At 51.1% G+C, this 13,660-nt stretch overlaps 2 protein-coding genes across 12 annotated transcripts in view; one reads left to right on the forward strand and one right to left on the reverse strand.

Annotated features, from left to right (window-relative positions):
- Positions 1 to 685: 685 nt before the first annotated feature.
- On the reverse strand, positions 686 to 11,166 carry LOC122387942. Of its 10 annotated transcripts, none has more exons than XM_043378641.1 (10): positions 11,119 to 11,166; positions 7,632 to 8,956; positions 7,234 to 7,358; positions 6,916 to 7,112; positions 6,261 to 6,421; positions 5,780 to 5,951; positions 5,243 to 5,382; positions 4,569 to 4,773; positions 2,126 to 2,336; positions 686 to 1,488 (listed from the first exon to the last, which is right to left on the reverse strand). In XM_043378641.1, the coding sequence occupies exons 2-10, from the start codon at positions 8,944 to 8,946 to the stop codon at positions 1,312 to 1,314; spliced, it is 2,703 nt and encodes a 900-aa protein (XP_043234576.1). In that variant the 5' UTR covers positions 8,947 to 8,956; positions 11,119 to 11,166; the 3' UTR covers positions 686 to 1,311. The 10 variants fall into 10 exon arrangements, with proteins under 10 accessions (XP_043234576.1, XP_043234578.1, XP_043234585.1 ...); XM_043378643.1 differs by having other exon boundaries at positions 11,074 to 11,153; XM_043378650.1 differs by lacking the exon at positions 11,119 to 11,166 and adding an exon at positions 11,032 to 11,089.
- LOC122387941 (RNA exonuclease 1 homolog) overlaps positions 10,797 to 13,660 on the forward strand; it is a 95,635-nt gene continuing 92,771 nt past the window's right edge. Inside the window, exon 1 of one of the 2 annotated variants that reach the window (XM_043378639.1) lies at positions 10,797 to 10,931. The gene's annotated coding sequence lies outside the window, so the exon portion shown is untranslated. The remainder of the gene's footprint in view (positions 10,932 to 13,660) is intronic. The other variant, XM_043378636.1, reaches the window with a different exon arrangement.

Raw genomic sequence — 13,660 nt, forward strand, 5'->3', positions numbered from 1 at the left:
GACGCTTATTCGCTTCATATTTTGTAACAAACGCGCTAAAACTGCAATATAACAGCACTATATGCTTCTTGACAAAATGCAAAAGTAGTAAAAATTTAGCCCTGATGGCATTAATTCTTGCTGGAAACGTAATCACAAAACATTTTGTAGTAACTATTAAATTCCGGCCGAAAACAGTGCACGGTTTAAAAAAGAATCATTCCAATGACGGTCCATTCTTGCGGTCCTGAAATCGCCACTATTTCCGGCCTCTCCAACGCAACTCGTTGTCCAGACGTAAATATGCTGCGTCGCCATGGGTGCGACAAATTGCTACCAAATACTTTATAGCAGGCTACCGAGTAGTAAAGGAATCTTGGGCTACCGTAAGAAATATGTATACTTTACCGTCGCTTGAATTTGTTATGACTTATCTTGCTTCGTTGCCTGCAGGCTTGCAATGCAAAAAAACTTTGATTTCAGGACGTGTAAACCCAGCATTTGCTGTTACAACGACGCTTGAAACGAATACCCGGTCAAGGCAGATCACACGGATCTGCCAACTACATAACTTTTGGCAGTTCACACACGCGATTATTGGTAACCCATGAAAAAGTCGGCGCCTCGCCTCTCCCCGTTCCAACATCGCGTGCAAGACCCGTCTTATGATAACCGATTCATTCTTGGAAGATTTTAAAATATGAAGTTCACAAAATAATCATTTATTCAAGTGCACCACATCAGCCTTCCTGCAATCAACAATTCAATGGTTGCAAGACATCGCCAAAATAATAAAACGACAAAAATCGCCATGGCGAAAAGCCACACGTGACTGAAAGACAAATGCCTGTGTACAATTCAAGGGTAATTTAAAACGATGAAACTCGACTGCCTACGATGCCTCAATCGCCAGCTACTCACACTCCGCAGCAAATCGTCGATCAGAGCACGAACAGGCAAATGCAGCACACAAGTTTGAATCACGTCACCGTCTAACTGTCGACGCACAACAGTCTAATCCTGCTGCAACCGTGATCCAGCTTCTACCAAGATTACTTCTACTGCTAGGTTCCACGAGGCACAACAGAAAGGAAGGATCACGACCATCTCCAATTGCAATGTTGAGACCTTTTTCGACATTCCCCAGCTCGAGACAACCCCTTCTTCCAGCATATTTCCAGGATTCTGGCTGCATACTCCGCCCGGTTCTCGCAGACAGCTCTCCAGTAACAAATCGCGTGAGCTTCATGAGCTGCGCTGGACGCCGACCATCCCACTCCAGTGGGGCTCAGTAGCCGCACCGTCCAGTCCGACGCCACTCGTTCGGGCTCCTCAGCCGAAAGTTGGCTTACTTAAGGATGTGCCGAATATATCTGGCTTCTTGTGAGCTTTGTCGATGATCCAGGGTTGCTCTCCCGGCTGGTAGGCGGTCAGCGGGACAGAGTAGGGCAGACTGATGCCGCCCGGTGCCACCGAGTCCCCAGTCAGCACCGACAGATACTCACAGCCCTGCAGATACACGGGCGAGGGTCACACACCGCGGAAAATTATAGCGACGATAGCATTATGACGTAATTAACAACAAAGTAATGACTGACTTTGAAATATCAATTCAATCAACGACTTAAGTGTGTGAGCCCACACACGTCAATCGCATCTTTACTTAAGAAGATGAGTCACTGTAATATAAAAACTGATATTGACATCAACCAGCGTCAGGTCATGCTGGGGCGCATCATGACCAATGTTGGAAATAAGGCCCTTTACTGGTCCCAGTCGGGTGCAAACGATTTTGCTCTCCTTTACAAATATGTACTCCGGCAGCTGAAATCTCTTAAATTTCCAGCCTGTGTGATGAAAAACTGCTATTATTACGCCTAAAACATGCAGTTATAGCGTCGAGAGAACACATTTTATCAACTGTCACATTTAGTAGGCCAAACATATGATTTTCCTGTTGAGTGTTCTAGAAGCTGGCCGGTTCTGCGGACAGATTTTATTCTCCGGGACCAGGACCAAAATTCACAATTCCAACATTGATCATGACACCATCCACCGTCTAGAAGAATAGCTAGCCACCAGAAACTAGCCACGAGCCATATCAGCGGCTCAGCCACCAGCCAACAGCCAACAGCCCGCCACTCACCAGGAACTTGGGCAGGAACATCACCCCCAGCTCGTAGGAGCGGGAGCACATCTGTTTGTCCTGTTTCTGCGTGACCCCCCACGCGGACCTCGAGAGGTTGTGTGATGCGAGCAGGAACCAGGCCATCTTCCGGCCGTCGGGAGATATCTGTGTGTACGTCTTGATGTGCGGCATCGCCCGGGTCCGGTTCCGCGTCTCACTGCGCCACTTGCTGTGGGACACATGATGGCAGACTATGAGTTTTAGAGCATGACTATGGGTCGGTTATAACCGACCTCTCCGATGTTGAATAAATTCAACATAATGGACGCAGAGCCTCTCCAAATATTATTGCCAAAAATCACACAGCAGTCAGGTGATGGTTAAGCCCAGGGGCGTAAATCTCTGTCTCTGTCTCTGTCTCTGTCTCTGTCTCTGTCTCTGTCTCTGTCTCTGTCTCTGTCTCTGTCTCTGTCTCTGTCTCTGTCTCTGTCTCTGTCTCTGTCTCTGTCTCTGTCTCTGTCTCTGTCTCTGTCTCTGTCTCTGTCTCTGTCTCTGTCTCTGTCTCTGTCTCTGTCTCTGTCTCTGTCTCTGTCTCTGTCTCTGTCTCTGTCTCTGTCTCTGTCTCTGTCTCTGTCTCTGTCTCTGTCTCTGTCTCTGTCTCTGTCTCTGTCTCTGTCTCTGTCTCTGTCTCTGTCTCTGTCTCTGTCTCTGTCTCTGTCTCTGTCTCTGTCTCTGTCTCTGTCTCTGTCTCTGTCTCTGTCTCTGTCTCTGTCTCTGTCTCTGTCTCTGTCTCTGTCTCTGTCTCTGTCTCTGTCTCTGTCTCTGTCTCTGTCTCTGTCTCTGTCTCTGTCTCTGTCTCTGTCTCTGTCTCTGTCTCTGTCTCTGTCTCTGTCTCTGTCTCTGTCTCTGTCTCTGTCTCTGTCTCTGTCTCTGTCTCTGTCTCTGTCTCTGTCTCTGTCTCTGTCTCTGTCTCTGTCTCTGTCTCTGTCTCTGTCTCTGTCTCTGTCTCTGTCTCTGTCTCTGTCTCTGTCTCTGTCTCTGTCTCTGTCTCTGTCTCTGTCTCTGTCTCTGTCTCTGTCTCTGTCTCTGTCTCTGTCTCTGTCTCTGTCTCTGTCTCTGTCTCTGTCTCTGTCTCTGTCTCTGTCTCTGTCTCTGTCTCTGTCTCTGTCTCTGTCTCTGTCTCTGTCTCTGTCTCTGTCTCTGTCTCTGTCTCTGTCTCTGTCTCTGTCTCTGTCTCTGTCTCTGTCTCTGTCTCTGTCTCTGTCTCTGTCTCTGTCTCTGTCTCTGTCTCTGTCTCTGTCTCTGTCTCTGTCTCTGTCTCTGTCTCTGTCTCTGTCTCTGTCTCTGTCTCTGTCTCTGTCTCTGTCTCTGTCTCTGTCTCTGTCTCTGTCTCTGTCTCTGTCTCTGTCTCTGTCTCTGTCTCTGTCTCTGTCTCTGTCTCTGTCTCTGTCTCTGTCTCTGTCTCTGTCTCTGTCTCTGTCTCTGTCTCTGTCTCTGTCTCTGTCTCTGTCTCTGTCTCTGTCTCTGTCTCTGTCTCTGTCTCTGTCTCTGTCTCTGTCTCTGTCTCTGTCTCTGTCTCTGTCTCTGTCTCTGTCTCTGTCTCTGTCTCTGTCTCTGTCTCTGTCTCTGTCTCTGTCTCTGTCTCTGTCTCTGTCTCTGTCTCTGTCTCTGTCTCTGTCTCTGTCTCTGTCTCTGTCTCTGTCTCTGTCTCTGTCTCTGTCTCTGTCTCTGTCTCTGTCTCTGTCTCTGTCTCTGTCTCTGTCTCTGTCTCTGTCTCTGTCTCTGTCTCTGTCTCTGTCTCTGTCTCTGTCTCTGTCTCTGTCTCTGTCTCTGTCTCTGTCTCTGTCTCTGTCTCTGTCTCTGTCTCTCTCTGTCTCTGTCTCTGTCTCTGTCTCTGTCTCTGTCTCTGTCTCTGTCTCTCTCTCTCTCTCTCTCTCTCTCTCTCTCTCTCTCTGTCTCTCTCTCTCTCTCTCTGTCTCTCTCTCTCTCTCTGTCTCTCTCTCTCTCTGTCTCTCTCTCTCTCTCTCTCTCTCTCTCTCTCTCTCTGTCTCTCTCTCTCTCTCTGTCTCTCTGTCTCTCTGTCTCTCTGTCTCTCTGTCTCTCTGTCTCTCTGTCTCTCTGTCTCTCTGTCTGTCTGTCTGTCTGTCTGTCTGTCTGTCTGTCTGTCTGTCTGTCTGTCTGTCTGTCTGTCTGTCTGTCTGTCTGTCTGTCTGTCTGTCTGTCTGTCTGTCTGTCTGTCTGTCTGTCTGTCTGTCTGTCTGTCTCTCTGTCTCTCTGTCTCTCTGTCTCTCTGTCTGTCTGTCTGTCTGTCTGTCTGTCTGTCTCTCTGTCTCTCTGTCTCTCTGTCTGTCTGTCTGTCTGTCTGTCTGTCTGTCTGTCTGTCTGTCTGTCTCTCTCGCTCCCCACTCTGTGCGCATCACTCTGTCAATCTCAAACCGGCTAGCGCGGTGCCGACACTTACCACATGAATTCGTACAGCCAGCGCTGCTTGTTGTCCTGGCCCCACCGGTAGGGCAGACAGGAGCCGGCTTCGTAGCCCTCCAGGCTGGTGCGCACGTCCTCTTCGCACGGGAAGATGACGGCCACCGGTACGTTGCGCAGGCCGCCCGACATGTAGAACGAGAACTCGTCGAGCAGGTACTCGTGGGGCACCTCGCCCAGGGCGCCTACCGGGCACGAGCGGCGGCGGTGTGTGGATGGGATCAGATGGTAATGGCAGGGGCGGCACACACACGGGGATAACTTCAGTATGCATGTCAAGGACTGCATTTAACAAACACAAGTGCTAAGTACAAGCAGACGCCATAACGCGGTGTTCCGTAACTTAAAACATAGCTGCTCCAGAGAATTGCATCTGGTCATTTTTGTCAGCGCAAACCGCCCATCATCGGTCTCGCCAAGCCCGGTTCAGCTCAGCAGTCAGCTGAGCTAATCCGATAGTCAGCTGAACTAAGCTAGGCCAGCCCAGCCCAGCCCATACGAGCTCGGTGGCCAGCCTATCTCAGCTGTCAGCGAACCGCCCAGCTCAGCTGTCAGCTCCCAGGCCAGCTCAGCTGTCAGCAGTCTGCGCCCAGGCCAGCTCAGCTGTCAGAAGCCGGCCCAGCTATCAGTCAGCAAACAGGCAGCGTCTCTCACCGATGGAGGAGCACTGGACGATCAGCTGCCAGTTGCAGCGGGGCGTGTGCTTGTTCAGAAGGTCGTACACCCGATTGTGAGCCCAGCGGTTCAGCTCGGGGCCGACGAACCGACCCGGCACAGAGCCTACCAGGAACACACTGGGCAGAGAGGAGATCGGTGGTTAGCAGCAGAGGGGATAGTCACATTCTATTCAATGACAATACAACGTCCGAAGGGAAACCACCGACATGACCGTACTAAAGGTGTTTTGATAATATAATGACTTATAGCACGTGCATTTATAACCATCAATGAGACCGTTAAATTTCATTCATAAAATATACAATGCCTGACACATTGGCCACCTGTACCCAGTGTTTGTGCGTCTCGTGCTATTTATAGATCGAAAGTCATCACGACTCAATACGCAATAGAGAAAACCAAGGAAACTCCATAAGCAATTGCTGTTAAACACATAAAGGGAAACCTACCCAACACCATCGGCTAAATGTCGGTAAAGACGGGCGTTTCGCGGGGAGTGGTGGCGCGGCTCACCGAATGGCGCTGAAGTCAGTACGTCTGACCCTCTCTATCCACGGCGTCAGGATGTCCAGCTGGTAGTGGGTCAGGTAGTACAGCAGGTGCGCACGGAACTCTGTCGGCGACTCGCCCGCGGTGTCGGGAGCGCCGGCCGGCAGCGTCGGCAGCAGCGGCGACACCCACACACCTGACGAGGGTTAGACGGGTTGTTGTTGATTCATTGGGACTTCAGGGCGCGCCGACCGCACTGAGCTCATGCTGTACTCAATGGAGCGGGACAACCAATAAGCAGGGCTATGGCCACAATGGCTACATCAGTCAGAAGCGGATTTCAATAAAGTTATGAGACACAGGACAATTCGATGCACGATTACCAGTGGCAAAGCATATCCAATTTTCATGTAAGGTATCTTCATGGAAGTCTCACATTTACATTGATCGATCACTCCTCAGCCCCTTAGTTTCCCTTAGTTCTCCTGAACCGAACCGCGCTCACCCTGCGTCCGGTCCTCCCAGTCGCTCTCCACCAGGTTTGCCGTGTGAATCACCACGCGCATGCCCTCGGTGTACTCGAAAATCATCATCTTGGTGTGGTGAGTTCCCCACAGCATGGGCATTTTCACCTTGTGCGTGATGATGCCGGGAAAGCCCGGATCACTGGTAAATAAAAGCAATAGAGATTGTTCGTATTAGTCCTAGTTACACGCAATTAAGAGATATCAACAAAATGAGCTTACGGGACAACTTGTTTAAAGAAGACTCAAGACCGAGGCCGCCAAAGGCCGGCACAATTACTATTTATAGCGAAAACGGCGAGTGCCGGTTATTGAGTTCTGATATTTAATCAATTTTCTGACATTCACGAAACTCCATACAGATCTTATAAGTCAAAAGTATGTAGATACGTTTTTGTCTTCCTTCCTACCTTATATTTCCAGCATCCCCACGTCCATGAACATTTCACTGTTCATTCATATTTACTTTACATCAATTAAGAGGCCTGGAAATGGAGACCTTCCTTTCAATTCCAGATTACCACTGTCAGTGTCCGCTCATCGCAGGAACGGGGAAAGTGCTCAAGATAACGTTTAATTTAGAGGCGATTTTCGACAAAACATCACGACCGCCCTCTCCCCCGTCGTCGGACTCACATGAGTCCGTTCGTGCCGTGCAGCACGGTCAGCGGCTTGTCCTGATAGCCGTGCACGGTGTACGCCTCCAGGAGCCAGGCCAGGTCCACCATGTAGTTGACCTGCAGCGACGAGCGCAGCTCACCCAGAGAGGGGTCGAGCAGCTCGGCGATGCCCACCGCCATCCTCTCCCGCCACGTGGACTTCACAGAGCGTACCTGGTGACAGCCATCGGTACTGCTAATAGGGCTGGTACACGGCAGAGCACACTAGCGCCAGGGAACGGTGAGTGCAACAGAAACGTGACGAAGCATCTTACGACTACAGGAGAACCGTTACCTTGGTCAAGAAGAACGACATCGGTTCGGCCTCCCGCAGCCGGTCTGCGATGGTGCACCTCGGCTTCGGTTGCTGTCCTGAAGCACCCGCGCCGTTTCTGGCACCAGCATTCTGCGCAGAGCCACCTAAAACGCAAGAACAGCGATTTTTAGACGAGAATTATCGTGCAATGAACTCAATGAGATCTTGCTCTACCGTCTTTTTACGCAAAAATTAAAGGATCATAACGCGCTAGATAATTATCAGCTACAATATTATCATGGAATGAATTAATTCCAGACTATAAATATGACGTACACAGACAAATGACTCAACTCTGTAACCATCGTATCAAGCCGAAAAGGAGTAGGGAACAATAGAGTAGCAAGCACACACCCCTCCACAGTTCCGCCACTCACCAGCTTCACGTTGATGGGCCTGGCCGGACGGACGGCCCGGATGCCACAGCGCCGCCATGTGCTCCGGGTTCCCGGTGCGGTAACACTTGGCGCCAAAGGGACACACAGGCACACCAGCCGGTGCACTTTCGTTACCAGTCGCTCCCTGCTCCCCTACCGCCGCAGGCTTGCCACGGCCCGCCGCCGAGCCGCGCCCGCGGCCTCTAGATGATGTAGCCGCCGCCGAACCGCGCCCGCGACCTGTAGATGATGTAGCCGCCGCCGCGCCGCGCCCGCGACCTCTAGATGATGTAGCCGCCGCCGAGCCACGCCCGCGACCTGCTGATGATGTGGCCGCCGCACTAGCTTCACCCAGAGTGGACGGGAGAGCTCGCCGCTTCCCCGGGGCACACAGAACGGAGGCGCGTCTTTTGGTCGCCGCCGTGACTGGAGGTTGCTGCTGTGGTTGGCTCGCCGGCTCTGGAGGTTGCTGTTGTTGTTGCTTCGCCGGCGCTGGAGGTTGTTGTTGGCTAGCCGGCGCTGGAGGATGCTGTTGTTGCTTTGCCGCCGCTGGAGGTTGTTGTTGGCTAGCTGGCGCTGGATGTTGCTGTTGTTGTTTCCTCACCGGCGCTGGAGGCTGTTGTTGTTGCCTCGCCGGCGCTGGAGGTTGCTGCTGTGGGCTTGCCGGCGCTGGGGACTGTTGTTGCCTCGCAGGCACTGGAGGCTGCTGTTTACACGCCATCGCTGGAGGTTGTGGTTGGATCGCCACCGCTGGAGGCTGCTGTTTACTCGCCGGCGCTGGAGGTTGTGGTTGGATCGCCACCGCTGGAGGCTGCTGTGGGCTCGCCGGCGCTGGCGACTCACCGCGGGGGCTAACCGACGCAGAGGTAGTCTGCCCCGGTGTTCGCCATATTGACGGAGATCGACTGCGCCCATCGGACGGGGTCTGTAGTACCGGGGTGTTCAACGACTGGCTGCACCCCTGCCGTATCGGGGTGGTCCTGCTGCAGCCCCCGGACGGCGTCTGCCGTAACGGAGTGGTTCTGCTGCACCCACCAGGCGGCACCAGCAGCCGTGCAGGAGTGGCCCAGGTTCTGCTGAAGTCCTCGGATGGTGTCCTTTGCCGCACCGGGGTGACCAATATCCTACTACGATCCACGGACGGGGCTCTGCCGCCCGAGTCGCTGCCCTCAGAGTCAGACATGGTGTGACTGCCGGTCGCCAGTTTCTGGGCCAGTCTCTCAGAGGCTGCCTCGTCTGCGAGTCTCTGCTTCTCCTCAGCTTCATATTGACGCTGCAGCTCACGAGCAACCAGCTCGTCAAGGTCGGCAGACATGTTCAGAGTTCTGAAAAAGTTAAAATACAATTACACATATCAATGGTAATGCAGTTAAAATCGCGAAATCCGGGACGATGAAGCAGATGACACTGTCAGACAATTTGTGCCGCTGTTCAGCCTTTGCCTGATGCCTGGAACATCATCTTAACCATTACGGGCCCGGGCGGTGTTTTTCGTCTGCGGGGCAGAATCTCACCGATGGAGCGGGATGACCGTGTGTGACGCCAACTTTTGAATTCCATGGCGAAATATTTGATATTTCTAATTTTCATTGAAAGAAAATGTGACATCGATAGTCTTGACTTGTGGCTTGTATGCTTGTCCCATGAAAAATGTGATACCACTGTGGCCTACCTTGACCACATCCAGTCATCATAGCTGATAGGTACAGAATACGATCAGCCATATAACTGTTGTCTGGAAAAATTCACAAAATAAATTTCAAGATCATGAAAAAAGAAGGCAATTTATGTGATTGTTTTGGTTTTTCTCTAGGCCAATTCAAATTTATTGATCCTGAACATTGCTTACTTTTTCACCCAATGATGAGTCTTGTGTGCTAAAACAGTTCTTAGGGTGAAATAAAGGCTTGTCAGTTGTTAAGACAACCAAATTGCATCAACAAAAGCAGACTTATTCAGTCAAGTGTGAGCAAATGATTGGGCACCTAAGTCACGACTCTTACTTATGAAGTATGGAATTGAATAGGCCTTTAGAAGCTTTTCTATCCAGCTCCCTGTACATCTGACTATTCATCTATGTGGCATAGCAGGATTTCATTGAGGAGCACCCAATGGGCATCAGCCAGTTTGTGAATTGGTTTTGATCGTCAGAGGCAACAATCCCTGCCAGGAAATATGAAAAATTTATCTCTGTTTGGTGTCTGTTCTTAATTAATAGTTTGGGAGACTGAACTTATCTTCTGAGGGATAGGTAGGTATGGACTATGGATGTAAAAATATTTGAATGCTTGACATAAGATTACCTACGATCCTAAGTCCAACATAGCTGATAGCACTACCTACAGTTTATACAGCCTTACGTTTAAATGGTCACTTAAAGCTTTTGAACAACTTTCAGTAAAATGCTATAGGGGTGTTCACGGGCACCACAAACTGCTGAGTGTGGTGTGTGCGCAGTGCGGTGTGTGCAGCAGGCGTGGGGGGGTAGGCCGGATGGGTAAGTGGTTGATGGTTCTGATGTCACGGCTGCATGCAGTGGACATTCCACTGTGGCCCGTCCTGACCAGCCACAATGGTCGCTGTGTGCAGTGACGGAAGGCTGACGTAGGGATGCAGTGGACGGAGCTTGGAGGCTGTGTACTGTCCGACCTCACACAGGGCCCGTGAACGGCCCTCAGAATCCTGAAATTATCCTGAAATTAAACCCACACCGTATATAAATACCCCGCAGCTTATATAATTATAGGTACCTGCAAAATCCTTAAAATCAGCTAAAGCACAAAAAATATACCTAATCTGTGACAAGCAGCACAACAGAAGACATCACTTAATACAGAGAACTGCCAGCCAGATACTACAAGTACACACCACGAAGAACGAGAGAACCTTATACGGTTGGAGAGAACTGCTACACACGAAATCGTTTTAGGGCCTTGACGAAATCGACACGGCCTTGATCGACACAAACCCTTCCACATTTTTTTGCGATCCTTGGAAATCGCATTCTTCAACTTCTGCTGTCGAAATAGTTAAAACACTTTTGGACGGCGCAAGCGAATGAAGCTGCTCCAAACCAGCTTAGAGAGTGTGTCGCAGAACGCTAGCAGAAATCTGAACACTACGGTTTGTCATCGTTGCGCAGAAATTGTAACAAATTGCAACCACTTTTTGGCGGGAATTTTGGTTTGAATTGTATCCTGTGGCATCGCGCGAATTATTTGTGTTATATTTATTGGATTAAAACCCTCGCCATTAGATAAATGAAGATATAGGTATGCAGGACAACTTAACATCTAACAGGCAAGTGGAGTCTGGATCGACATGGGACGGGAGACACTTTTCACCATTTTTAGCCGTTCTAGCTTCTAGACCGCATGGTGCAAAATAACGACGAGCTAACATCGAACGACGAGCTACATCGAATCACAGTGTATATAAATACATCGAATGTGAGCTATGGGTGTGGTTTTCCGCCGACGCTGCCGACCGAGTTGGGGGTGCCCGGGGCGCCCGGGCGCAGCAAATCCGCCGCCGCCCTAGCGGTGACCTTGACCCGCGTCAAGACCCGCGCCGTCTGTTACGGCTCTAAAGCCAAGCCGGTCGAGCCGGTGTGGAATTCGGGGAGCTCGGGCGCCCCCAACTCGGCGGAAATCCACACCCATGATCTAAGCACTTTTTTATGAAAATATCAATTTTGAAATTTGACCCTTTCACCTGACCTTGACCTTGGCCGGGGCCCTGACCTGACCTTCGCCAGAATGTGTCATAAGCTAGCCCCAATGGTCGCCAAACCCACATCCATGGGTGTCGATTTGTATACCTTTGGGGGTGCTGCAGCACCCCCAATGCTCAAATGAGCACCCCCAATGGTTTTCCGGGCACCCCCAATGATTTTGTCCCTCAATAACTCCCACTAACTCTGCTTGAGGAAAATGATTGTTCCACAGTCTTTCACTACAAAAATAAAAATAAAACAATTACGCAATTTACAAGGCATGAAATAAAAATGTAAAGAAAAGAAAAGTTAGTTTTAAGAAGAAGGGCGAAAAAAGACGTTAAATTGCAAAGACACTTGTGTGGGTCCGTCGTACACGGGTGTCGGACTCTTAGAGCTGCTGGTGCGTACCCTTTACAAGCCGGCAGGGGGCTCCAGAGACCGGCGACGGGCCCTCAGAGGCCGGCAAAGGGCCATCAGAGGCCGGTGGTACCTTCAGAAACCCTGTGGGGTCGTCTTTAGAGACCGGAACGGACTCAGACGCCGATGGGGCCCTCAGAGTCGCCGGTGTGGGGCCTTCAAATGTCACCGGTGGCAGGGTGGCCGTCACATGCGCACTAGTGGGGCCTTCAGAAGCTACGATGCTGGGCCCTCAGAGCCGCCGATATAGGGCCTTAAGAGGCACTAGTGTGGGGCCCTCAGATATGGCAATGTGGGGCCCTCGGACTGGAGGCGCCGGTGAGGGGGCTTCGCAGTCGCCGGTGACGGCCCTCACAGGCGCCGTTGTGCGGGCTCTCAGAGACACTGGTTTAGGGCCATCACAGGCGCGCGTGGGGCCCTCAGAACTGCTGTTACGGAACGGACCCTTCATAGGCGGACAAAACGATATCAAGAGGTCACCGGTGCCTTCAGGAGCCTTGTTGGGTTCTCAGAGACTGGCATGGTGCGCTCAGACGCCGCTGGGACCCTCCGAGTCACTTGTGTGAGCCGTCAGGGTCGCTGGTAACTGACAATGGCCCTCAGAACCGCCCATGTAGGGTTTTTAAAGGCATTGGTGTAGGGCCTCAGAGTTAGGGGTGTGGGGCCCTCAGGGACGCCGGTGTGGCGCTCAGGGGCGCCGGTGAGGGCCCTTACAGTCGCCGTTATATGGGCCCTCAGAGAAATGGGTGTGGGGCCATTATAGGCGGGTGTGCAGCTCCTAGAGCTGGCCCCCTATAGGCCGGTTAAGACCCCCAGAGGCCGGCAAGTGGCCCTCAGAGGCTGGCTTGGGGCCCTTATGGAGATCTTAATGTTGGTACTTGTGGGCCCATGAGTTGTTCTTACGAGCCCTGTGGGGCCCTTCTGAGTCTAAATATAGCCAACGTGGACCCTCAGCGGCCAATTGGCGCCGCAGGGCCCCTCAGGCCCGAATAACCCGATGGGCCCCTGAACCTGATGGGGGGGGGGGGAAATCCCGTGATTATCAGTACCTTATGGGGATACCCAACCATGCCTTGCACGGTTGTGCCCCATGGCAAAGCTGCAATCTTTCACCCGGTGCAGGGGTTGAGCACCCCCAACCATTTTGAAAAATCGACACCCCTGCCCACATCATTGAAATTGAATGTACCTAAAACTAACCATAAAAATTAAAACATGCATTACACGGCCCCCATGGCCCTAGTATAGTTGGGATGATATTGGGTCTGTTCCAGTCGCACTTCCTAACACCTCTAACTCCTCCAAGATTGCTTCCTTCTAGCCCCTACAAAGTCAAGGAGGGCCCTGCTCCAACCTCCTCTATATCTTGCTCTTGGAGGAGTTTAGAGGTGTTAGGAAGTGCGACTGGAACAGACCCATTGTAACCCTTAGTGACCTGACCTCTGTGACCTGACCTGGTGAAAGGACCTCATTTAGCAAAATAGGTATGTGTTAAATGAACATGATGTTTTCGATAACATGCCTTTTACTCGATTTAATAACATGTTTCTTATGTAGAAGGCGTGTAAACGGTCAGAAACGCGACCTTTGACCTGACGTGTAACGTCATTGGTTGCATCTAATTCGAGGCCAATCGAATTTATTAGGGCCTGTTCCAGCGCCTCCAGTAGAAATTCTTGACTGGAGGCTCTACCAGAGGTTTCACTGGAGGCGCTGGAACGCAATCTGGAGATTTCTGGAGATTAGCATCACAGATACCAAAAGAATGACGATTGTTCTCTCTTGAAACGCAAAATTTGTTTTCAATTTAATAAAGAAAGATTAACAAAATTATAGCAATGTAATTTTCTTTGCATTCAAGTTGTAAAATAATCAGTCAAAAGTCCTTTGTTTA

Source organism: Amphibalanus amphitrite, unplaced genomic scaffold, assembly GCF_019059575.1.
Source record: "Amphibalanus amphitrite isolate SeventyFive unplaced genomic scaffold, NRLGWU_Aamphi_draft 000303F_arrow, whole genome shotgun sequence".
Lineage (NCBI taxonomy): Eukaryota > Metazoa > Arthropoda > Thecostraca > Balanomorpha > Balanidae > Amphibalanus > Amphibalanus amphitrite.

Excerpts from the sequence above, each read along its gene's own strand:
- LOC122387942 (XM_043378641.1), bottom strand. The coding sequence starts at position 8,946 with ATGTCTGCCGACCTTGACGAGCTGGTTGCTCGTGAGCTGCAGCGTCAA. Across the intron at positions 7,113-7,233 it reads TGTCGTTCTTCTTGACCAAG|GTACGCTCTGTGAAGTCCAC; the intron begins GTAACGGTTCTC and ends GGCTGTCACCAG. Across the intron at positions 2,337-4,568 it reads TGGCTGTACGAATTCATGTG|CAAGTGGCGCAGTGAGACGC; the intron begins GTAAGTGTCGGC and ends TGTGTCCCACAG.